This window comes from Diorhabda carinulata, chromosome 7 (genome assembly GCF_026250575.1).
Source record: "Diorhabda carinulata isolate Delta chromosome 7, icDioCari1.1, whole genome shotgun sequence".
Taxonomy (NCBI): domain Eukaryota; kingdom Metazoa; phylum Arthropoda; class Insecta; order Coleoptera; family Chrysomelidae; genus Diorhabda; species Diorhabda carinulata.
In genome coordinates, this window is record NC_079466.1 from 4,395,900 (window position 1) to 4,422,292 (window position 26,393).

The 26,393-nt window shown below is 31.8% G+C and overlaps 2 protein-coding genes across 5 annotated transcripts in view; one reads left to right on the top strand and one right to left on the bottom strand.

The window, feature by feature from the left end:
- Positions 1 to 26,393, bottom strand: part of LOC130896264 (homeobox protein abdominal-A homolog) — a 159,976-nt gene that overhangs the window by 19,234 nt on the left and 114,349 nt on the right. The window contains exons 3-4 of one of the 4 annotated variants that reach the window (XM_057804240.1): positions 25,847 to 25,942; positions 25,100 to 25,233 (exon numbers count right to left, since the gene is read on the bottom strand). The exons of 2 other annotated variants lie outside the window; for them this stretch is intronic. In XM_057804240.1, the coding sequence (XP_057660223.1) occupies positions 25,118 to 25,233; positions 25,847 to 25,942 (212 nt within the window). In that variant the 3' untranslated portion in view covers positions 25,100 to 25,117. Of the gene's footprint in view, positions 1 to 25,099; positions 25,234 to 25,846; positions 25,943 to 26,393 lie in introns of those variants that run through there. One more of the 4 variants, XM_057804236.1, reaches the window with a different exon arrangement.
- On the top strand, positions 4,315 to 5,419 carry LOC130896265 (triosephosphate isomerase-like). The gene has a single exon (XM_057804241.1). It carries the CDS (start codon positions 4,413 to 4,415, stop codon positions 5,256 to 5,258), a length of 846 nt encoding a protein of 281 aa, XP_057660224.1. The 5' UTR covers positions 4,315 to 4,412; the 3' UTR covers positions 5,259 to 5,419.

The window sequence follows — 26,393 nt, forward strand, 5'->3', positions numbered from 1 at the left end:
TAATTCTACTTATGTTATAGTATAAAAGCTGATTTTTATATATAATGTCGATATAATGTCGATTTTACGGGTGCGAGTGCTATTGCCTTGCTCCTCAACTATGTCTCATGACGATTATATATATCAATGGTTCTTATTGCATAAAATGGATAATAAACATTGAAGAAGAATTCAATCAATGATAACTTTTGATAATGTAATGGTAATTGTGTAGATGTGTATATGGTAAAATATTTATGACAAAAATCATATATTTCCAATAATAAACGTGTTGTAATAGTGTTGAAAATTTAGTTATAATAGAAAGTAAGTTAAATATTTCTCCGGTGTCTATTTTTATAAATATACATTAGCAGCTACTGAATCAACTAGGTGAATGTTATTGAATCTATATATAAATCTTGTTTTTACTAGAGCTTCCTCCCTATACTTTTTTTAACTGATAAATACACCATTTATTAGAGATACTAAGTTGTATGTATTGAAATTATCCACAAACTTTTGCTTATTTTAATAACTTCATTTCAAACTTATAGACAAATATTTAATTATTTTGAATCATATCTAAAATTGCTCCATATTCATATATTTATAATCAGAATCGAGGAACATTTTCGTCAAAAAGTGATCTGACATTTGACTCCGATACATGTTCTGAACTTTTTAACCCACAAGGTTGGTGGAGAAACTCCGCTGTAACAGAAAGTTATTTCTAGGATTCTTTCAGTAATCAGCTTGATATAGCAAAAAAATGTAAAGGTTCTTCTGGTACTGATCGTTTCAATACGTTAATATGAAAAATGATAATAAATAAAAAGTAATTGATTCACGATTTTATCATCATTCCACCAAAAGGAATACATAATTTCATCATTTCAATAGTGGATAAAGTGGTACTTTACACTGTTTATAAGTAGTATAAGTTATAGTACATAAAACACATAAAAGTTGGTTCTAGAAATAGATTTTTAGAAAAAATGTATCTACATAATAATAATATGTATTTTGGATGAATTTGATAGTTCTAAACCTTTGTTTTTAAAGAATGCTTAGATTTTTCAGATTACTATTACCTATACGGGATACAAAAATTTGGAGATATGACATTATCGTCGATTTTGTTACATAGCCCTAACATGTACATCAGCGCCAAATATGTACCAATCACCAGAGCAGAGAATTTGATTAGTTCAATTAAGAAAATGCTCATTTTTTGTCCGTTGACTTATTAACAATATCTTAAACTAGCGAAATTCGTTTTGAAGATGATTTATGGAAAAATTTTCCATAGTATAGAGTTAGGAAACAACTAAGAAGACTGTGGTACTAATTCCTCTTGCAGGAATTCCAAATATCCTACCCATTGAAAGTTTTATAAGGAATATTGGTCCTTAAAATTGAATTTTTTACAATCTCTTCCTAATTATTCACTTCTTTTGGGGGTTAACTATGGTATTTCCTTCTTTTCTCCCTTTTGAACCACAATTTTTCTTTATTTACGTAAATTCATTGTAAAAAATGATAACATGTACTATGATTTTGTTTGTATTCATTAGATCAACATTTTTTTCACAAAACTGTAGATTTCGATCGGAATCTTATTCCAGGAATTTCTGGAGGGTCCATGAGTACAGGGTCCTTCAAGACGAGCTGAATCGATATGTATATATGGGAAAGTACTGGTCGTTTCAGGTAAAATAATTTCAGTTCTCTGAAACTTCCGGTTATGCTGGAAGTGGATCTAATATAACTTTATATAAGGCATCGTATGCCTAAAGTCCACCATTTTTTAATTATTTCACATATTCTTTTGGACACACGCAGCCCTCCACTAAAAAAATTATATTTCTAAGTTTGAGGGGGTGAGGTTTAATATTTTTGGGATTTGGAAAAATAACAATTACAGCTTTCAAAATCTGTGAAAACCTTGACAAAAATTTATATGGGGTGTTCAGAAAATGGTGCCGAATTTCACTATCTAAAAACTTAAGGGGACTTCGTTCGTAAATTCATATATCTCAAATTAACGGTTTTGTAGAAACTTGAAAAAACTGAAATCCTCATGGTTTTAATTGTCGGTTGACTTGAACGACTAAAAAAAAGCTAACATATCAACAAACGAAATAAGACTGTCAGGAAAGAGTTCGAAATGCATTTCGAACTCTTTCACCGTAAGAAATTCGAAACGCCACGGGTTTTTAAGAAGAATCCATAAATGTTTGGAAGGTGGGAGTAACCATTTCGAACATTTTCTTTTAATTGTCAGTTTTGTTCTTCTCCTCTTAGTGTAGTGTTTCAAAATATTTTTAATTGACTAAAGTATTTAAAGTTTTGATACATTAACTTTTGTTATTCGTTGTTCGCCATCGGCAGTTGACAATTAAAAACCATGAAAATTTCAGTTTTTTCAAGTTTCTATAAAAACAGATAATTTGAGATATATGAATTTACTAACGACGTCTCCTTAATTTAAAGCGTAGAATCCAATGGGGATTGCCACTTGAAAAAATTAAATTTTCGAAGTCTTTAGATAGAGAAAATTGTCACCATTTTCTGATCACCCTATATAAATTTTTGCCAAGATTTTCACAGATTTTGGAAGCTGTGTTATTTGTCCAAATCCCAAAAATATTAGACCTGCCTCATTTAGAAATATAATTTTTTAGTGGAGGGCTATATGCGTCTAAAAATTTCGAAAATGTGAAATACTTAGGGAATGGTGGACTTTAGGTATACCATGCCTTATATAAATTTATATCGAAAATTTGATAAAAACCAAAGTAGTTTCAGACAACTGAAATCATTTTAGCTGAAACGAGCATTTTGGAAAACCCACGCAATCAAATTTTCAAAAAACTAGTTGACGTCGTTTTATTAACAACCGGATAAATAAGAAATCTGATTAGATAATAGTTAATTCTGATTAATTTTGATACCTTCTCTAAGGCAGTTTTTGCAATTAGAATACTGTGCGAAATGGTTAGCCGATAGATATATGTTTTTCTGAATATATGCGTAACTGTTTATATTTTTACAATATCCAATCATTTAATAATTAACTCTGATATATTTGAGTTAGATGAACAATTTTGAAAAATCTTTCTCAAAAAAATCAATTCTTATAATCGGTATTCCTAAATCTCTTTATTCAATATCTAGCGAGTGGTGTTTCGTGTAAAACGTCTCAAAGATTCCCTGTATGAATTTCAAATAATTTCAACTACATATTATGAAGAAATAGATCTAACTTGTTGATATACAAGAAGGAGTAAGAAGGTAAACAAACGAAGTGCATCTGTTGTTTTTCAAGGATATCTACAAAAGAACTCGTTAACATTCTCCATAGTTGATCGTTTTAAGAACCTTTGAAGCACGTTAAAAAGTACTCTGCTTAACTTAACGCATAGAAAACAATCTACATATTCAAAAGTTTATCAATTCAAATTTTTGATGACTATATATCTCAATTATATATTTTACTGAAAACATTAACAAGCAACTACGATGTTTTCAATATTAATTGCTCATTTACAGGAATAAAATTGTTTCTACTGTGATCTTTTCAGTAGAGATCTACACGAAGCTTTTGTTTTGATATATATGAGCTTCAGTTCTTGGTTTTTAATCATTCACAGCTCAGTTCCGTTTCACTTATTGGGTCTGTTTTGTTTAGATTTCGTATATATTACTAAGATTGTTTGAAAAGTGTCCGAACTCCACCTGGAGGTGTCAGCACTTATCAATATAAATTAGGAAATCTATGACTTTCCCTTTTTTCTAACCTTAAATTTCACTTACAAGAGAGAGATTTTCATCAGACAAAAGTTTATCGCATAGAAAGAGACTATGTTGAAAAATAAAAATGATTATGGAAAAAATGTTTTGCTTCTGTGTTAGGTCGGAAACTTTCCAGACAACCATCGTAGTGTTAAAATCTCCAACTTTTAAGTCGAGGAGTGGTCATCTAACTACAATCTTAATAAAATTTCAATTTATGCAATAGAGTTATTCATATTGTTCATTCATATCACATACTCATTACATAGAAATTGGTGAATTGTAGAAATCGTAATAGTTTTTGACAGATACTTTATGACAAATAATTTTATGTTTGTATAGATTAATTATTTATAGTAACGAATGTATAATTATAACTATAATTTAATACAGTAGCGGATCTCTCCCGCATAACTATCAAAATTCAGTGAAAAATTACTATTTGCAATTTTACTATTGCCAATTTGCCTGAATGGGTAAGGTCAAGGAGAAAAGAAGAAATATTAATTTTACACATTGTTATACGTCAAAAATGACGTTTCGTTCAAAGTTTAATAATGAAACTAAATTTCAGTATCAAAGTTCGATTCTAACAAAATCAGTTAGCAAAAGCTAACAAATAATTAAATTTCGAGATGGGAGATAAATGTTGTCCCAGCCGCGCTTGCTCTCCCTCTTGCGCCGGTGCTGGTAAAACGGCACAGGAAATTCAGCAAGGTGATGAGGAGAACAGAACATTCCTAGTTGTAACTAATTGGAGAATGTATGGAAACAAAGCTCAGATAAGTGATCTAATCAAATGTATTAAAAAGTTAAAAATTCGAGACAAGGAAATAATAATAGCACCTCCAGCTATATATTTGGAATATACTCATCGTTTGGCAGGTAATATTGTACAAGTTGCTTGCCAAAACTGCTATTATCCCGATAAAGGTCCGTATACGGGGGAGATCTCCCCTGCTATGTTGAGAGATATGTGCATAGAATGGGTAATTTTGGGATATTCTGATCGCCGTTATACGTTTTGCGAATCAGACGAACTAATTGCTTACAAAGTAGGATATGCTTTGAATTGTGGCCTAAACGTAATACTGTGTGTAAGCGATACCTTAAAAGACTGCAAAGAAGGTAAAACTATGGAAGCCATTTTTCGACAATTGAAATGTGTTTCAAATCAGGTAACCAACAAACATCATTGGCATAAAGTTGTTATAGCTTACGAGCCGGTATGGGCTACGGGTTTGTGCAAACCACCCGATCCGCAGCAAGTTCAAGACATACTTGCGTGTATACGAACTAATTTTAGTAAATGTATTAACGCAGAAGCAGCAGCGAGTATGAGAATTATCTATGGAGGTTGTATTTCTGGAGATAATTGTGACGAATACGCTATAATGCCCGATATTGATGGTTTTTTAATTAACGAGTATGTTCTTAAACCCGGATTCAATGAAATACTGAATGTTAATCCCATACCTTAGATGAACACAGTTTTATGCGATGTGGTAGATTTACAGTTGAATAGATGAACTTAGGTTGGCCAAATAAGGACTTACATTAATACTAAAGTTATGAATAATGTATAGGTTTGCGTAGCGTCTTTTGGAATAACTAAATTAATAATAAAATGGTTCTTTATTTTTACTGCAGTTCATTTCATAGCAAATCGAAAAAATATTTAAAAAATCATATCATATCATATCGAAATGCGTTGGTGCATCTGATACAGTGTGTCCATACTATTTTATTTTATCGTTATTATTACGGCATACCATATGGCAGACCATATGGCTCTCATTGTCAAAGTGTTGTTAGATATCATAGATATGGATCTAAACCTTTATATTACACACCCGAAGTCTAAAAGTCGTAAGTTCAAAAGCTCTACACTTTAGTGGCGTGAAAAATTTATTCACTTTTCATTAGTTTTTTGTTGAACAATATAGTTTGTTAGTACTTGTAGGTGGAAATAGGGCTAGTGGAATCATAAACTCAGCTCACGTATGTACAATATTTATCTAGAATTTTGCACAACACTGTAACTGTTGGGGATTTAACTGACTAACAGAGCGACAGCGACTCATTTGATTACAAATGATTGACTCGACAACTAGAACTGAAAATTTGCAATAATATTTTCCTGCTTGCAAATAACGTTGTAGGTAGTATCACTTAGATAAACTTAGGACGACTGTGCGCTGCAAATTGCATACAAGTACTGTAATGGACTGGAACGGTAAAGGAGTAATATATCTATCAAGTGGAATACTACGGGGAATTTGCAGTGGCACAAATATTCTGTTTCGGTGCTAGCAAGGAAATCAGCTAATTGATGTGACACTTATTTAGCTCAACTATATAGTGTTACAGGCCTTGTAATGCGGTGCCGAATTACCGAGATCAATTTTAGAATCTCTCTCCCTTTGGAAAGGAACCGTATTATGTTTGATGGTATACAAGCTTTATAAGTAGGGAGTGGAACATCCAATTGACATCGAGTTTTTCTATATAGGTAGAAGACTGGCTACTAGTTAGTCACTTACAACAAAAGCGAATCATTTTTGAGATTTTTGAAATCCGACGCCAGAAGTTGGATTCTCAGAATCAGCCTTGAGATGCCTTTTCAGTTTTCGTAAAATCATTTAAGGGGGGCGAAAGACACGTGTACTGTATTAAAAAATTATGACTTTCAATAGACTTCTTGGAAAAACCGTGACAACCTGTGATTTTGTAGCAATTCCGTATAAAATATTAAACTAACGAATTTATATGAAATTAATACATCGTATGAGTACAACAGAAGCAAAACCAGCAGAAACTAATGGAAAATAATGTCGATAGTTGCCAGAACTTTGACAATTCCTGTACTGATTTTTACGATGTCGCCCACTTGAAAGAAGGAATCGATATTATCCAGTATAATAGCTTTTTGGTATCGTGAACCAATGAAGTCTTGGCAACATAAAAATGTTTCTGATAGTGTTTTACGTCTTTTTGAGTTGCTTATGATAATATTTTATGAATATTCATAGAAATAATACAACGATTGCTTTAATAAACATTTCAATTTAACAATTACATATTAATTTTTTTATGAAAATTGAATATCAAATTTCATATCTAATTAATATGTCTATCTAGTAATGAATACGACAGAATAAATTTATTTTTTAAATTTTCATACTGTTACTACTAATAAATCTGACTAAAATTATTACGACTAAAATGAAGGAATATACCTCGTTTTCCAGTTAAGTGATAAAACTTTCACAATTTGCAGTTTCCAGAAAGTCTATTATCTTACTTAGTAAACCCTTTGGATATTTCTGCAAGGCAATAAAACATTTAGAGAATGGTACTTTCTTTTTTTATGACTTAAGGGTGTGCACTAAAACCCTTTTAAATAGTTCGAAAAAAAAACAGAAACAATGTAGAAAAAAGTAAACCACTTTCACCAATTCAAAGTATGGTCCTTATATACCTTCTATACTGAAATATGTACATTAGAATCTTACAATGATAATGAATAAACTTCGGTATTGCTCAACTGTATTTGGATGTATAAAATGTTTATAGGACACGTGTAAGATTCTAGGTGATTCTTTGAACTATACGTTTAATATGTATACAAAATTTGAATCATCAATAAATGGAATCATTATCAACTGTTTCTCAAAACACAGACTTGATAGACTTGGAATCAGAACCTAGTCTTTTGCAACAAAAATTATTCTGTCGTTAGCTTCATAAAATCGCTTTTGAAAAGCGTAACTACTTTTTTGCAGTTTTACACAAAAATCTACTTGATTATGTCGAACATCATTTAAAATTTTTATGCAAGCAAGCTTTTGCATTAACTAATTACCGCACTCTCCTCGCAAATATAACCTTCATAACAATCAGTTTATTTACCCTTTCTGAAGTAGTTGCATGAAATAACGGTCCCGGACGTTCAGAATCAAATACAAACCAATCTATATGGCCCCTCAGGATTCTCCGTATTCACCCAATAAACAACACAAACAGTCTTTATATGAGTGATGAGGATAACCTATCTTTTAGATTGATAAATACAGATACTGACAATATAATCAACGTTGCGTAAGTTTCATTAACTTTCTCGTAGATAACTGTAACACCAAATAAATTTCAATAATAAGAAGAAAAGCATCACAAACCTGTTATTTCTTCAAAATATGTTCGTTAATTTCAGTTTTTGAATAATGACTTGTTCTGTTGAAAATAAATTGTCAAAAATATGATGATGCCAAATAATTATCACAAAAATATCTTATGTTTTTTGGGAATACGGGCGATATGACCTTTAACAATAATATAATAAAGAAATAAAAAATCGTATGAGAGAATGCGAACGAAAAATCATAAAAAACACGAATTTATCAGACACTTTCATCCTTATCCTGACACTATACATTTCCCTGACACTGATTTATTCCAATCCGAGGAAGAGTGCGGGAGGTCTTGTCTGTGATATTACAGCCAAATTGTAAATGTAGGGAAGAAGGAAGATACAGACATAAGCGCACCCACAGAATCTTAATTAATGAAGTTATTTTCCCGATAATAAACTATGAAAAAATTATTATATTATTCTCTTCACTTTGCTAAGCTGTTTATAAGTTTGTCAGTGAATCCGCAATCCAGCGACAAAATTTGATTCGATTCGATTTTGAATACTAAATACCTCAAATCCTTTTCAAACAAAAAGTACTCATTTCAAATGGATATTTTTTGATCGAAACGCCACAATTAATTAGAATCATCATTCCCGGGAGAAAATGAATATTTTTTGCTTATTCAAATTGATTCAGATTCATATGACGCTTTTTATATTTGACATTAAATATTCATTATAGGCTTACTTAGGTACTCTAAAAGTATATAAAGTATAAATATCTAATTGCTAAATCAGTTTTGCTATCATTAATGTACTATCGGGTGGTTATTAGCTTCAAACTTTTCAAATTTTTAGTGAACAATAAGATATTCCAGCTCTGCCTACGATTGCGTTGGGTGGACTGAGTAGCCCAGTGCTTTCATAGCCGGTCCCAAGCATGGATAAAAGTGGAGGGTTCCAAGTGAGGCTAGCGACCTGCTTGGGCATAGCCTCGGAAGTGACCAATGGAAACGGCCTAGAGGGAACAATTAAACGCAAACGATTTTATTCAGAGTGGGATGTTCGAATGTAACATCATTTAATAACAAGGATCAAGAAATTATTTTTGATATGAAAAGACATAAGTTAAATATGTGTGCCCTATCGGAGACCAAAAAGAAGGGCAAAGGAAACAGCAAATATGGAGAGTAGATACTGTTATATATAGGCATGGATAAAAATGAGAGAGCAGCATCTCTGCTACATGAGAAGTTTGAAGCCCACATTAAAAATGTGAAATACATTAACGACTGACTATTACAGGCGACAATCGAACTACAAAGGTCAAAACCAACACACATAAGTGTTTATGCACCAGATCCGAGCAAACCACAAGCAGATATAGACTTATTCTACCACATATTACAAACAATTTTGGATGGTATACCTAACGAGGATGAGGTAATAATTTCAATGCGAGAATTGGTCATCACGGTATTAAAAATTGAATCAATGAAGAGAGAATAAATGGAAGTTGTTATCAAATGGTACAAATGTGCATACAGAATGAGCTAAGAATTAATAACACCCTCTAGATCTAGAAGTGAGATCTTTCGTGAGAAGAGTGAGAACGAACCACCATCTTGAATAATCATGCAAGTACTTTGTAAAACAACCATCAGGATAGAAGTAAATTCAATATAGAATCCCTATCCGAAGACTCAACTAAACACCTATATCAAGAAAGGCTCAGAGGAAAAATAGATGCGAACAACATCCAAGACTGGGACTACGTCGAAACGACATGGGCAAAGTTAAGAGCGAACATTCTGGAAGTAGCAGAGGAATCGTTTGGAAGAAGAACCATAAAGAACGGGGGAAAATCAAATACATAACACTGGTTCAGAAAATAAATTAAGATGCTGACTGAAGAGAAGAGAAAACCGTACCTCTGTATAGATCCAAAGCAGTGACAGCCAAAAAATGAGTACATACAGAACACAAAAATCAATATGGAAAAATGGGAGAGGTATTTTTGAAAACTCTACGACTCAACAACAACAAGTACATCGACATAGAACTTAGATTAACATGAGGAACAAATTGAGAGATGTACCATTAGATCAAGTATGGAGGTACCACGTCACACGAAGAACTATGGACTATTTTCAATAAAATACTTCACACCAAGAGTATATGATCAGAATCGATTCCAATTTTCAAACGATCCACAAAATTATCGAAGTATAAGTGCAGCAAAAACTTTTCATTAAATTTTTAGCGGAAGAAGTGATGTCATCTGGTATCTCCGAGGAACAGCAGGGATTCAGAAAGAACAGGTCTACTATGGATGCTATTTTTGTGAATCGCCAAATTACGGAAAAGGCTATAGAGTTCAATAAGACAGCCTATATGTGCTTCATCCATCTCACCCAAACATTTGATAGAGTACGATTGAAGGATGTAACAACTATATTAAAGAGAAGGAAGATTCACCCCAACATAACAAAAGTAATCGAAAACACCGATAATTACACTTATATCAGAATGGAAAATAAACTGAGCAGAAGAATACCTGGGACGGCCGGTATCAGACAAGGAGACAGCCTCAACCCGATCTTGTTCAGCATCGTAATGGATGAGATTATAAACGAGGTTAAGCAAGCTAGAAGAGGATACAGGATGGGAAACAAAGAAATAAAAATAGTATGTCATGCTGATGACACAGTGATCATCTCAGAAGACGAAGAAAACCTACAAAGGCTATTGCATAAGTTTGAACAAATAGCGAAAGCTTCTAACATGCGAATATCCCTAAAGAAAACCAAATCCAGAGAACCGAGAAGATGTAAACTTGCAATATACGATCAGAGTGTAGAACAAGTGATGTCATTTAAATATTTAGGAGTGAACATAACAAGTAATAGAAATCTAAAGAAGAACAGTTGAAACAACAAAGGCGTCGTTAATGTTAGGGTATCTGAGAGATGTAATTTGGCGGGATAAATATATGACTACCAGGAACAAAGTCAAACTATACACGACCTGTGTGAGACCAGTAATGACATACGCGATCATATTTGAAAAACGGTTTCATTGGGGAATTGCAGTTATTCGCGGATTTTATGGCCACCCAAGTTGCCAGATTCAACCTCGGGTAAGTGTTTATTTTGTTGTTGCGTTAAAGAGAATGTCTGTTAGAATCGTCTAACATTTGGAAATAATCATTACCGTTACCAGTCAAAGTATAATTACTAACATTATTAGATTCTTTCGCGATACATAAACTGGAAAATGAAAATAGGCACATTGAGGCATCATTTATTTTATAGAAAAGCGTTATGAGGAAAATATTTAAATGTTTCTCACAAACTATGAACTTAAGCACATTATTTGATAATTTTACTTTTGCTTTCACATTTTAGTTTTTAAATTAAGCATATAGATATAATCGCAATGAAAAGTGTGGAATGTTTAAAAAGTTCATTATCTCTATTATTTTGTAGACATTTTCTACCGCAAAACCTGTTACCAAACTCGTTTTAAATAACTGAAAGTAGTATGCGCAGAACCAAGTTTGCTTAAAGGGGTTTTCATTTTTTAGCGACAACAATTTTAATTAGATATATCCAAAGAATAAAAATGATAACTAATTCCATTACACATTTAGTCAACATCTATTTTTGGAAGTCTACTTAACTACGTTAAAAAGGAAAATTTCGAAATGTTAAGGTAATACATTAATGAGAACAGTTTGATGTCATAAAGCCCTAAAAAACGTTGTACTTGTAATTACTTGTAATAACAATACAAGAAATCGAGGAAAAGTGACGTAAATATTATTGTGACAGTGCTCCATGGAATGATGATGTTAAAGGTTCGTATAAACGTGGAATAAAGTGAATATATGCAAATGACCTGCTTAATAATTTATCATTCATAATAACCAAATTTGCTCCCTCTGATTAGTTTCTGTTTCAAATCTTGTTGGTAAACACGATTTCGTACAAATGAAGAGGTGGTGGCAGTTTCTACCAACTTGTGTAATTTTGCGAGACAATATTATTGAAAAATTAAAACCTTAAGAAATCACACTTTCTTTAAATTGCTGTCGAATTATATATAAATACTATAATACTTTAAATATGATCTGATGATGATAAACATCTTCAATCGTATCCAAGAAGTCCTGAACCTAATAAAAATGATTCCATCTCTCATACCCTATGATTATAATGGTGCAAACAATCTACTTACAAATGTAACGTATGGAAGCTGTAATAGATAATTATTTCGCCGCTTTTAATTATTGTGTTTGATTTGGTATCTTTTCTACATATTTCAAAAATATGAGTCGATGATTAATAATCGGCAATGTTAAGAATAAATAATGTAACAAAGAAATATAAGCGTTGAAAATATTTGTACGTTTTTATTGTCATCTATAAAATTAGTTTACCGATAATAAAAATTATTTTTCTTAACGTTAAACATCCACACAACAATAACATTATTTCAATTAATTCAAATATTTTCCCAGGGAAAATTATTTACACCATCACTACGCCTATGATCATCATACCTTATCTCTCTTGTATAGGTCCCCTTATACCTAAGGGCGCAGTTGGAGTTAACATCTCGTTATGTAAAGTGTCTGTTTACAGGCATAACTTACGCACATTCGACTCGCCCATAATTCTCACGGAATGGCGGCTGTAGACAAAATGATGATGGCAAACGTCTCCCCAACAACCATTCCAGAGGTCATTTCTAATCTTTTAATGGTTCTCATCTAATTTATTAAATTGTGCGGCATTTGAACTAACAAAGCTTTCAATAGGTGTATCAGTAATCTGTTTAAATGGACAATATGACATTTTGGAAATTTATTGCAGATACAGTAAATATATTGTTCAAAATACAATTGATTTATAGTTTCGTTTGGTTTGTTTTTAGGTTTGGTATCAAGGTATATCTTTTAGTATTTCATCGTTTACTCTAATATATAGTACTTACAAAAATATTGTACAGTTTATTACAGAAATTGATTAGGTACATTTAGTATTTTATTCTCACTCGAATATGTAGTTTAGTAATTTCAGCATATTTATTTCTTGATTGTTTCAAACTAATATCTGAACATTATAATCGAAAACTGAATTCAAAATATAATTAATATATAATAATGATGTCTAAAACGATGTTTTTAGTGAAATCGCGTCTAGGTTTTGTAATATTAGTGAAATGATTCTAAATGGGAAATAATAGTTATTTATACTATAAGGAATCTAAGCGCTAACTAGGGCTACCAATAAAGTTCGTACCTACATCACGTGAAGTATATAAAAAATGTTTTTTTCGCGCAAAATTTATTATTACACCTTTATTAGTTTAATTCGATACTTTATAAATGAAATTATGGTTAGTTTTGACCGGTTTCTATATCATCATAGGTATTTTTATCTTATGAACAACTTCCAGTTGACAGTTTATCAAAAATTTAGAGAAATTGGGATTATTGATTTGTATAACAGCCAAATGGATAGAGAAATATTACTTGTCTGCTGCTACTGCCAGAAAAATCGAGAGAGAGAGGTGTAAAGCAACGTATCAATACTTAAGGAATTGTACTAAACAAAGACCGCTACTCCAAGTTTGGAAACCGTGCTTTTGGCCCACTTTCACGAAAAATCTTTTGTATTTAAGTATCCAACAAGCTTATGGATATTTCCAAGTGTCCAGACTTAGAGTATTTTGAAAAATAAGCATAAATGTATGGTTAGATTAGGTTAGTGTAAAATGAAAGTAAACTTTGTGCAAGCTAAGATGCGAATCGTGAATTCTAGTACACGTCCAGCTATATCTCTACTCGATTTGATGGTTGTGATGAGCATTTGCTTGTTGAAGTCAGTGCGAGATACTTTGAGCTTCGAAGGTTCGTGTCCTCTTAAGACCACCAAAAAAAATTCACTGTCAAAATAACTAATTGTGATAAATCGAGAAAAAGAATTACATAGAGGAAACACACAATTTTGTAGAATTAACCATTCTATCTATAAAAATAACTGTAAGGAACTGAGTATAAAAATTTACAGCGCACACCGACAATACATCAGATTGACACACTAAACTGAAGGTGACGCCGCCCAACACATAGTTTTACAATGTTGATGTAATAGAAAATTTAAGGAATTTCCTATGTTTTTAGTTAACATTTAACCGAATATAGGATGTTTTTTAAGTGTATAAAATGCATAAATCAAACCACCTAATGGTGGTGAATTGACTTACACCTACTTACACCTAGGTGATATGGCAACATCTTCTATCTGATAACTTATTCAAACTTGAGATTTTTAATAGATTGTCATGAAAAATTTTTTAAAAATTGTTATTGTTATGATATATCAATACCTTAAATGTTCGCTTGGTGATATTTGAGTAGTAAGATAGTGCAAAGTGCAGATGTTGCTGATAGATTGCATGAATCTGAAAATTGAAAAGCAACGCCATTTGAGTAATTGAAGTGAGTGCTGATGATTTATTATTTGATTTAACTGAATTATTTAAAAGCAGTCGCTAGGAATATGAATCCAGTTGGACAGAATGAATATAGTTCAAAGAAAAAAACAGAACCTAAGTTACAGTCAAAGTAATGGATTAGAGAATACTTGATGTTGGTTCCCATATCCCAAGATCAAATGTCAAAATTTTCAAGAAGAATTGTCACAGCCACTTTAAAACAAAACGGTGTTATCATTGATGCATTCCACTAGGCATCCACAGAAATACTCTTTTGGACGTTCTACATGGAGACTACGATCGTTTTGGTTGCGGCAACCCATATCAGTAGGTGAATCGCAGGGACAAAGATAGCATTCATTGGAATTTCATTATGTATTTGATACAATAAGGGATATTATTAGTACTGTCTGAAACATTCTTCTAAAATACTCCCAAATTCCTTATTTATTGTCGTAGAAGAAATTTTTATTTTACTTCAATGTGAATTAAATTAAAGTGGTAGTAATACAACTTCTAGAAGCTTTCGCTTCCTGTTTTACCATGTTAAAAACACTTCAAAATCCATTCGACTTAGGTGGGCTCTGGACTAAGAGTAATGTAAAGACCGTGGCCGTGAAAGTAATCGTTGTGATTGCCTATTGAAATACACCACATAACATCTAACTTGTTCACAGAAGTCCATTCAAATATAGGCGGTTCCATTTTGAATACCAGCACATTCGAATGATGATTTGTTGCAATGAGTACATATACGAAAAAAATATCATACTATCCAATGAACTTGGTGTATTCCACTAAGTATTCACAGCTACTGAAAAACTCTTTTGGACGTTTTACATGAGGACTACGATCGTTTTGGTCGCGGCGAGACCGTCACTAATGGTGATTTATATCAACGAATACATATACGACAAAAGAAATGTCTTCATGGTATTATGATTACTAAAAAAATCGGAATGCGTAGTTCTATGAAGATAAATTGAATTCCAAAACAATTTACCTGTCCAGCGATTATATGTACGTTGTAAGAAACACGTCTAAATTTGAAATCTTATCAGAGTATCGAACTAGAATAAGATATTAGAGCAATTAAGCACTGATCCAATAGAGATTTATGAATTTTCTTTCTTTCCATATAATTGAAACATCTGACATCAATCGGCAATTGGACTTTACCAAGCACTTCAATTATAGTGAATAAAAGATCTAGCCATCATTTATTTGTTTTAAATGAAATTCATAATTTTATTATTAATTATCTAGCAAAGTCTTATAAACAATTTTCACCATCGCAGTTATTTATCAAAATAATTAATTGTTATGATAAAGATAGTAAAAAAGAGGAAGTTTTTGGTTTACACCGTAAGATTTGAGAATTTTTGGATAGTATGTAATGTATCAATGACGATCGAATATTTTATAATCGTTGTGATGAATACGGGAAATATTATGAAACATTCTGTTTGCAGATCGGCTCATCTACTACATAATCAAATGAATGTACATTGAACAGAAAAATTAGATTGATGGACCGCAAGCTAAAGTACTGAAGCAAAAATCATCTTTAGTTTGATCAAATATCGGACGTGGTGAGATGTCAAATTATGTACAATATGATTAAATCCTTATTTTAATGATATTTGTAGAATATTTTATTAAATTCTCTCAACCATTGATCAGTACTTATTCACTGATACATGCTTCATATGACGCATTTTAATTTACTTCTGTACTTTTTCGTATTTAAAGTATAAAATCATAAACATTTTTATGAATTGGTTTAAAGTTCTCATTGTTCTGAAATTTATTACTTTAGTGCAATTTTTACTAAAATTATCAGCATTTTGTCCGTTAGTCCGTCTGTCTGTAGCAGTGATATCTCCTAATAAAAGCTCGGGTTTCATGCATTTGATTTCTGTATAGCTTTTAGAAAAAAATCAATCAAATCAACCAAAATGTGATTTTTCCCATACAACCCTTATTCTGATCGACGAAAAGAACAAGGAACAATAACTATGCTAAAAATCAAGATAATCTCCATATACAACATTCGGTCTCAATGACCTTTTCATTTGGTAGTCATCAAATAAAAAGAAGTATCATCATATAAATATTTAGAAACATCGATCAATAAATATGGATTCATTTGAACTTGCTATAGATCGACACAAAAATTTGTTAAATCCCGATAATTTCATACTTTGTGGAGATTTTAATTAAGATCTCTCAACATTCACCGAATTTGTAAATTCTTCATTTACTATTTTCAATAGAAACTACAACAAACGCAAGCACAACAATTGATGAAGTTTTTGCACTTTCAGCGAGCTTTTGATTATGAAATATTACAGCCGTAATTTCCAAATTTTTTCATACTATTTATTCTAGAAGATTACGAATGAATATTATATTTATGCATTGAATAATAATTTGTCATATTGTGGAAACTAACAGTAAAAATCTAAATACATTAAGAGAAATCTCTAGCATATTTCAACATATTTCCAATTTCAACGGAACTTGATAAATTGTTTTAGATTTAAAACTCCGCAATCTCTAGCTCCTTTATTTTAGGACTATACTAAAAGAATCTTGGCTCCTTTTACCATAATAATGACTCAAATGATCCATCTCGCTCACTATCAAAATCAAAAGATGTGTAGCTGCAATTCTATCAGAAAATTAGTTTCTTTTCACTAATTACGTTGAGATTTAACTTTTCCCAATCCATGGTGACACACATTTCGTTTCAAGAATGTATAAAGACATAAATCCGATAAATACGTAGTTAACTCAAAAAGTAAAATGCGCATCCAATCGGATACAAGGTTAGTTCTTTCATTGAATTAGTGATAAAGTGTTTTATCACAATTAGATAAGTAAAAAGCAAAATGACTTTACCTGATGAAGATACTGTGAACTTAATATATCCGATCAATCCCAAAATCACAATATTAGAAATAATTTACTGAATTATTAATCATAGACATTTAAAAAATAATTTGGAGTTAAAAGAATCAAATTATACAAGCCTTAATGTAGTAAAGAAGTCATTTCATCCTGTATGTGAAAAGAATTTCGTTTTGTTAAACACAAACCCTCTATAGAATCCATCAATTAGATGAACCCCCATAACTTAGTTTATACCTTAAAGGACCCTATGGTCAAAGACCTTTTCTTAAATAATCAAGAATAGTCCCGTCCACAGAGTAATATGGCGGACACGTAACTATAGCAACAGACCCCGGGTGGTAAAGCTGCACCCCTCTTGTAGTTTAATTTTCTAAGGAGAACGGCTAGTACAACGACGCTGCGGGAATATTTGTTTGAACCGTGGTTACATGAAAATGGAATATCATAAAGCAATTAATTACTAAAATAATACTTTAATGCCAGATCATAGTGACAATTATTCAAATGAATTGCTGTATTAACTGAACACAATACTTTTTATTCAAGTAATAATATAACAGGTAATGAATTATGAGATATTGAATTTTATTCAATAGACTTGCAATTAAATAAGATTATAATAAATATAATGATTTCTTCCAAAAATATTGAATTATTATAAATAAACCTTGAAATAGTACATTCTTGAACATTTAAATTATAACCAGCTGCACATATAATATTTGCCTTTATTTTTGGTATTATTCATTCGGTTTTTTTGTAGTATCTGTTGTTGACTGTATTTCCATCTCATTTTCACAATCGTAACTAGTAGATATCTCATTAATTTGGTATGATTAGTTTATTTGAAAATTAAACGAAATAGTAATTAATGTTTAGTAATGCATTCAAGGTAGGTACTGATGGACAGTTCAATCAAGCTGGCAAAAATCAACTAAAGCTAATGATCGAGTTGATTGCTGGCCACTGGTATACGGGAAAACACCTCAATGTGCTCCCCTCCAGAGTATTAGAGAAGACATCATGGGGAGGAGCGTGGAAGATCACATCGAAATCCAAGAGACGTATATATGTAAGCTTCTTCGCTATCCACCCGAAGTAGATTTCCATAATCTGTTCTCTCACCTATCAATTCTCCTTCAAAGAGTTTACGCACAATAACTGCATCGCTGAGTGTTTGGTTCAATCAGAATAAAATTCCAAAGTATTTAATCAGTTCCGATTTCCGTTCGTTTAACTTGATGCTCTATAAGATCTCAATTGCAATAGGCTAGTTGACAAAATTTGGAAATTAGTTTAAAACTATAGCTTAGCATCTATTCCTCCCCAGAAATAGGTTTTTTACGTAAGTATTTTGAGTTTTTAGAAATAAATTTGAAATTGAACGCGAAAAAGGCCAAGACAGTCATGGAGTCTTGAATCACGTCACACAATGTGTTTGTTTATAACAGTCAATTGTGTTTTTTAATAAATAATGAATTCTTCGTATTATAAATACTGTATAGTGCCCCAATGTGAAAGTCAACGATAAAAACGCCAGACAAATTATTCCAAACGATGAAGGAATACGAAGAAAGTGGTTAAAAATGGCAAGGAGACAAGATGCTCCTACTTTATCAACTTTATTCCACAAATTATTTCTGTGAAGATCATTTTGATGTAAGTATCAAACAAAACTTGATGTACCTATTTATAAATGTATAGTAAAAGGAATGAATTTTGCAAAATCTACCATAATATAACAAACATAACATATAAAATGTTACGACTCAATTAAGTTAAAGTTATTTAAACTTTGTATTCGCTAACCTCAAAATCATTTAAGTATTTTCATTCCACAGTGAGTAAATGCGACTCTCTGACTGGTAACTGCTAATTAAGTAAGACTTTGTTTGTTTCACATAAAACTTACATATAAGTTTTAACACTGCGGACTTTCGATGAACAAAAGTATGTGTTCAATGCAAAAAATTTGTCAAGCATAACTGCGTCAATTTTGGGCAAATTACTGCAGTTTGCTTTGTTTAATCCTGATTTCATGGCAAATTATACCTGTCTTTCAGGATTAATCTGAAAACGAACTTTATTAATTTAACAATAATTGCTGAAAACTCGGAATAACCTGGTTACTGTTTAATGTCCCGTGATTAAACGCCTCATTTTGTCGATTTTATTTTCCAAAAATGTTATTAATCTTTTATTATTTTTGTAGAAAAGTTGTTTTTTTATTTACTAATTATCATGATTAATCATTAGAAACACAAAACCATCCGATTTATTCTTAGTGGAAACAAGCCTATTCTTGTTATAGTTATTTTTGCGACCAATAACAATAGCAGTACAACTAGTGACATTTACTTATTGTGCAATATAAAAAACATTTTCAATTGCAATTAAATGATCTCGAGTTAGCTGCGAAGTAAAAGGTTGAGGGGCGCTGGTCTTTGTGGAAACATGTGACATGTGGAACTGTGTTTGTTTCTGCAAGACTTCATCATAAGCCGGCTCCATTGAAATGCTGAATTGTTAACAATGACAAAAGGAAGTCATCCGAAAGCCTATTACGAAGGCAAGTTTTTCTTAGTTTCATTATTGAAAACGTTTGTCCGCACAAATAGCTTGTACCAAACGTAGCCATTATTTTCTGGGCATAGGCAACTATATTTGGGTATTTTGTCCTAGATAAAGACTTATAAAATTCCAATTTGCTGGTGTTAAAAAATAGTTGCTTCAAATGGGTAGTGCGTTCGACGACAGACGCACCTACTCGAGCTTCATTTTCGGTTTTCGCTCATATCCCCGTCCGCGCTCGCACATGTTGTTTTATGTGCGACGCGCTCTGCCATTACTGCCAATTGATAATAATGTAATTTCTGATAATAAGAAAGCTGTACTTGAATTTTGTTTGATGGTCGCGGGCCGGATTTCAACGCTTTGCGGGCCGGAGACAGCCCGCGGGCCGTAGTTTCCCCATCCCTGCCCTAGGGTCTATGATGTCCAGCCAATCACAGAACTTTGACATTGAACATAATATAGTGGATCCGTAGTTGATCAGGGAAGGATGACTACTAAGAAAAACTTTTTCATTTTATTGTAGCACGTAAATAAGTAGTGAAGATGCGATGGTAAAAGTTTGGGATTAGTAAAAGGTACCACTTCAACAAAACGTTAAAACACTGTAAAAATTGAAGGTAGATATAAAGGGTGTACTTACAAGATTTTAGTAATAAAGGTCTATATGACTTTCTCTAATTATATTTGTAGACATACTTGCGAGTACTCCATTAGGCCCTATTAGAGTATATGGATGAAGAAGACAGCTCTTTAAAGACTTAACTGTAAGTTAAATGTAAACCTTTAAAACAACAACAAATGCAACTAGTGTGTGAGAACCATACTGCTTTTTTTGTGTCAGAGATACTGCACCTGGGTCTTAGCCCTCAACTTCTCAAGTTGTCGTTGAAGTACCAAACCTCTCAGTAGGGGTAAAAACGTAAAAGAATCAACATTTATAAATTTCTTTTTTGTGATAACTATAATACGTTCGAAAAGTTAACTGACAAGTTGAATATTATAATAAATATGGGTTTATTCAATTATGTGAAAAAATTTATAGATTTGAAAGGTGTGGTTGAAAGATTAGAAGATGGTGATGTCTTGTTTAAAATGGTATACAAACACTCAAGAAAAAAAGCCGGTATAAGGGTAGATTCATAATAATTATGTATCTATCTAGTGCACTGTCCCCTCTACACTACGGAGCTCCAGAGCACTACACCTAGAAGCGTACAAAATAGAAGACGAAGATATCTGTCAGCTACAGGAGCAATAAAGGGGAACGCAATAGATTCTTTTGGTCGCGGTTGATATGGTATCTAATATATACGTAAAATGTATTTATCTATAGGTTAATCTTGTATTTTGTCAAATATAATAAAAAACTTTCATTTGTCTCATTTTATTATTTCATTTTTGTAGACCATTCTCCCTATAATTAAAAATTATAGACCAGCTTACGTCTAGTTATTTTTCGAAACAATTCGTGATTAGGATCTTTTGGTTGATATAACTCAATTAATTGTTTCGAAAAATAACTGGACGAGAAATTTGAATTTAAAATTTGCATGTGAAATATGCGGCCAAAAGCAGAAAGGAAACTGCTTCCATGCACGTTTAGTACTGCTAATAAACCAAGTGGTGGCGCTGAAACTGGAAACGAGTTGTCTATCTAAAGGATTTTGTTGATCTTTCGTTAGCCTACGTGAATAAATCTATTATAGACTGTTATACTTGAAATTTTATTTACATAGTTTCATGAGCATTACACATTGTGTTTAGTTCTTATTTTTTGCCAAATATTTGCTTCTTTTCCATGGTTCAATATAATAATACCGTATCTTTCGATATATCTTTCTTATAACCTCATAAAATCTCAAAAGCCATAATGATAGCTTTGTAATCTAAAATACTCCTTCTCTTTCTGCCTACGTATCACAGAAGTGAGTTCGATCTTGAAACTACAGTATAATAAAACAGTTTTAATGATAACGAACGCGAGTGACCAACAAAGATTTAAAAAATTTATGGTTTCGTTAACAAATTGGAAATAAATATATATCGGGGAAGATGTTCCTTTGAGCTGCCAAATGTGTTTCTGAAAATAATTTGTTTATTTCCATTTAGAACTGGTATAATTTCTAAATAAATAAGGAGGGATAATTTTCCAGAAACTCCAAATAATTCTAGCCATTTTTCTCCAAAAAATATTCAAAGTGGATTAAATATTTAGCTTCCCACTACTGAAGGTTATGATAATTAACAAAACCTTTTCTTGTCCAATTACATTTATCTGTCCATATGCTATTGAGAAGCTATAGGTCACCAATATCTTCCATTCTTCTGGATGGATCTGTTTGTTCCAACAGCTTTAGTTATTAATATCCATGTTGATAGATGAAAATCTCAAAGAATTCTTGTCTTATATTATTAACTGTTCTTTGATAAGTAGATCATAACTTCGACTAGCTCCAGGTTTGTATTTGTTTATAGTTGCTCTCTCAGACACATGATATGTGTGCGATACCATTCGGTTTGGAAACATTACTTGATCTGAATTTAGCTCTTCTCCACTCGTATAGGTGAATTTCAATATTTAATAACCAGTATGTAGTCCACAATGCAATATCGAAATTATGAGTATTTAGTATTTTAACAATGTATTGAATTACCTCATTACATTTCTTGATAAAATTTTTAAATACTGGTCATTTTTCTTCGTGTTAGTTAATTTTTAGTTTTTAGAGTGAAGTGCAGGGCTTTGTATTAACAAAGATATAATTCCTTTATTCAGTCAATTTATTACCAGCTCTTGAAGAATTGATGATACTTATTATATTATTTTGTTACATTAATACACACAAAAATAATTTTTAAATAATACTGAATAATGAAAATTGTGCAATTATTTTGTAAAAAATATCAAAAATCTCGTGAATCATGGATATTCTTTGTAAAGTACGTAAGGTACGTATGGCAAACATTTAACTCTAGATTATAAAAGAACGTTCCCAAAAGTATAAACTAAATAACAACACCGACTTCTTACCCCTGAAGAATCTACTTTAAATATCAACCATTGGGAAAAATAACAACACATTTCTCAGACTAAAGCAGATGCAAGTTTTGATTGAGATTTGTGTCTCCAATCTGATAAAGGCAGTGAATGCAAATAAAGGATTTGCATTTGGAATTTATTTTATTCTGAATCCTCCGTTTCCCTATGTTTCCAAGAAATTCTCTAGGTATCTGTAAATCTTCGACACAATTGGAAGAAAGCATCATTTAGCATGTAGATACAACGAAAACTATTTAAAACGAACAATATTTTTTAAGACAATAACCATTTGTGGAAACAAAAGTGGAAATAAAAATAGATATGGAACAGAAAGATCCGCTGTCAATATATCTGCTAATGCTGTTTAGAACGACATATACATCATCTTGAGTCTTCGTCAAATGGAATACGATTTTAGTGCACGTTAAAGTGCGTTAAGTGCAACACAATAACGTCTTAATATCTGAATGTCCAACAAATAAGACCTTCGACATTATTATGAACCTTTCCACATAGATGTCACCTATGTTGTGTGCTATTTTGCCAAACTGTCGAAATCAACTGAGTAAAATAACTAAGCAACGTGTGACTTGCAGATACATTTTTTTTTCATATATTTATTGTGGCATCAACTTCAAAGGTTATTAGCGACGCGACGTGTCAGTTGTTCACAATTTATGATACGGTTGAGTGTCTTTTGGATATTTGATTAAGTCTGCGGTATTACAATTATTGTTAAATAGAGAAATTATGGTATTTGGAAAGTTGTTAGTTTGTACTTTTGACAGATCAACTATCAGTGTTGCACGTTCAGATTATCGTTACAAGTTTCACATATTGGTGAGTTTTCTCGGTTTAAAAGATATGAGTGTTTCACATTAGTGTGCCCTAGCCTTAAACGATAGATTTTTATTTGGTTCGTACGATTTTTAAAACTGTTTTTCCATGGTTAGACGGATGGTTTTCCTGTTCCACTTACTTTACCATTTGCACTGAACATTTGTTTCGATTTTCCCTTTATAGTCGCTGCTACGTTGTTGTCTGCTGCTTCTTTGGCACATTTGTCTGCTTTTTCATTTCCTGGGATGCCGGTTTGTGATGGGACCCAAATAATTGATACGTGGATTGGTGAATAAAGTCTAATTGAGTTTTAATAAGGATAACTATTGGATGATTTGAATGGCCTAATTGATTAAGTTCTTGTTGGATAATTTGGTGAGGTATAGTTGGATAAACGTAGTAGCAAAAGTAGTCTTTCAGTAGGTGTTGTAAGCCTACGTACAGGAAGAATTTCGTTATTGACTTTAATCATTCTATTGCATTTGGTAAGGATCTCGTTTACTACTTGTTGATAGATAAACGCATTCCATTATTGGTTATTCTACTAGTTTTACTCCGCTTGTTGTTTTGTTGGGAAATTTATTTTTTGTTGTTTAGTAATGGATGAGTAGGATTGTGGGGAGTTGTTTGGTGGGATGGTTTAATGATTGTTTATGTTGTTTTTATCCATCTTCTTTGATTTTAATTATCATATTTTCGTACTTAAGCCGGTGCTGTATACTTGAAGTTGCTATTAGGCGACTGGTTTTGTGTCTCGAATGAAAACAGTCGAGTTTGATCTGATTCATATTGTTCACATATTAAATTCGTTGTTATGACGATTTAAGATTTGCTTATTTTGAGGAGGGTATATCAGGTTATCGATTTGCATTAGGGTTTGTAGTTTTTCCACTGAAAACTATGTTTGCACTTGTGACGAGAGCTGATTTTCACGCTACTTTACGCTATGTTACTAGGAAAAAACAATTTGAATTTCAATCAGAAGAAACTGAAAATACAATTGAGTTGAAATCTAATACTGAACATACTGTTTAATACTAACCTCCAGCAATTACATTGTCGTGTGTTTCGATAACCAAGTTATCGTCTTCAATGACATTCGGTCGGTTTCGATAACTTGGTTATCTGAGTATTGGTGTAGTTCTAGTAGTCAACAGTATGGTTCTTAAACTCATTTTTCGTATGCTAGTGAAAATTTGCCAATTCCACAGCTGCACTACATTGAATATATTCGTTTCTCAAATAATCATAATATTGAAATACAAGTATATTAAACAAAAATTTGAATGAAAACAAACGTTATGTATAAATGTAAGTACTTTATTTTTATTTCATACATAATTTTTAATACATTTCTTTATTTCATTGTCTTCTTCTCTACTTCTAGAGGATGATGTTCCAATAATATTGCTGTTGTTCGTAATACCGGGTGATAGCACATTGTTTCCTAAATAAGAAACTAAAAATTTTCTTTTCGATACATATGTTATTACATAATTCGTGAATATAGGTTACTAGAAGATATAGCTACAATTGTTTGGACGTCTCATCCGTTATACTTAAAATATTTTCGAAACTGCTAAAAGGTATTTTTCATGTAAATCAACAATGTACATACATTTTCAAACATAACACGTGAAAAAATCATCTGCTTAACAAATTTTTACAGTAACTGCAAAACTATTTCGATAGTTTTCTCCGGAGTATCTTCAGACCAGTTGAGAAGATCCAGGATAAACTGAATAATGCTCATTCCGAATAATTTTTCCAGTCTTACTAAATGGTCGAGAGTCTATTAATTCCAAAAATATAACCCCATTGCGATTTCGTTTCTTCAGAAGTATCAGTTTTTACCCTTTTTCTACGGTGAAAAATCATCCTCGTACTACTTAAATGCATAATACTCGGTACTTTTGTACAAAAAAATTGATCTCTTCTCTCGCATAAGTGAAACTCCATGTTGTGATTGAATTATTCGGATCATCTCGAGAATTGTGAGATTCGATTGGGATGGTATTTACGCTCACTCTAAAGATAAAATACTAATGATAAAATCATACCGTTATGGCTTCCAAAATCCTGGAAATCATGAACAGGTCGTAGTTGCATGTGATAACCATGGAAACCTCTAGATGCGGACGGTATATTGTAAGTATCTGAAAAGAAAACAAACTATAATTTTATTATTACGTTATAACAAATATTTTGTGTTATATTATATTTCAGTAAACAACATTCCTACCCTTACCTTAAATTCCCGAGTTCTCTTTATTTACTATGAACAGAATTTATTTTGCATTAGTAATTTCAAATTAGTAACACAATAAACAGTTCTTCGAAATTAAATTTAAAGGAAAATAGCATTGAAACACCACAAAAAAAAAACATCTTCACATCAGTTACTCGTAAGGCGCATTGACAGAACTTTTATTGTCACTACAATATGTCTTGCACCATCATACACAAACTGCTTTTTACACAGATAGTTCAAGCTTTTATAGAGGATCTTTTAGGGCATACCATATTTGGAAAGAAATAAAAAGAAACTATAAACTTAAGAAACAAATTAATATGGTAAAAAAGATCATGAACTGTATGCCCGAATTA

Coding starts and splice junctions, on each gene's coding strand:
- LOC130896265 (XM_057804241.1), top strand. CDS start 4,413: ATGGGAGATAAATGTTGTCCCAGCCGCGCTTGCTCTCCCTCTTGCGCC.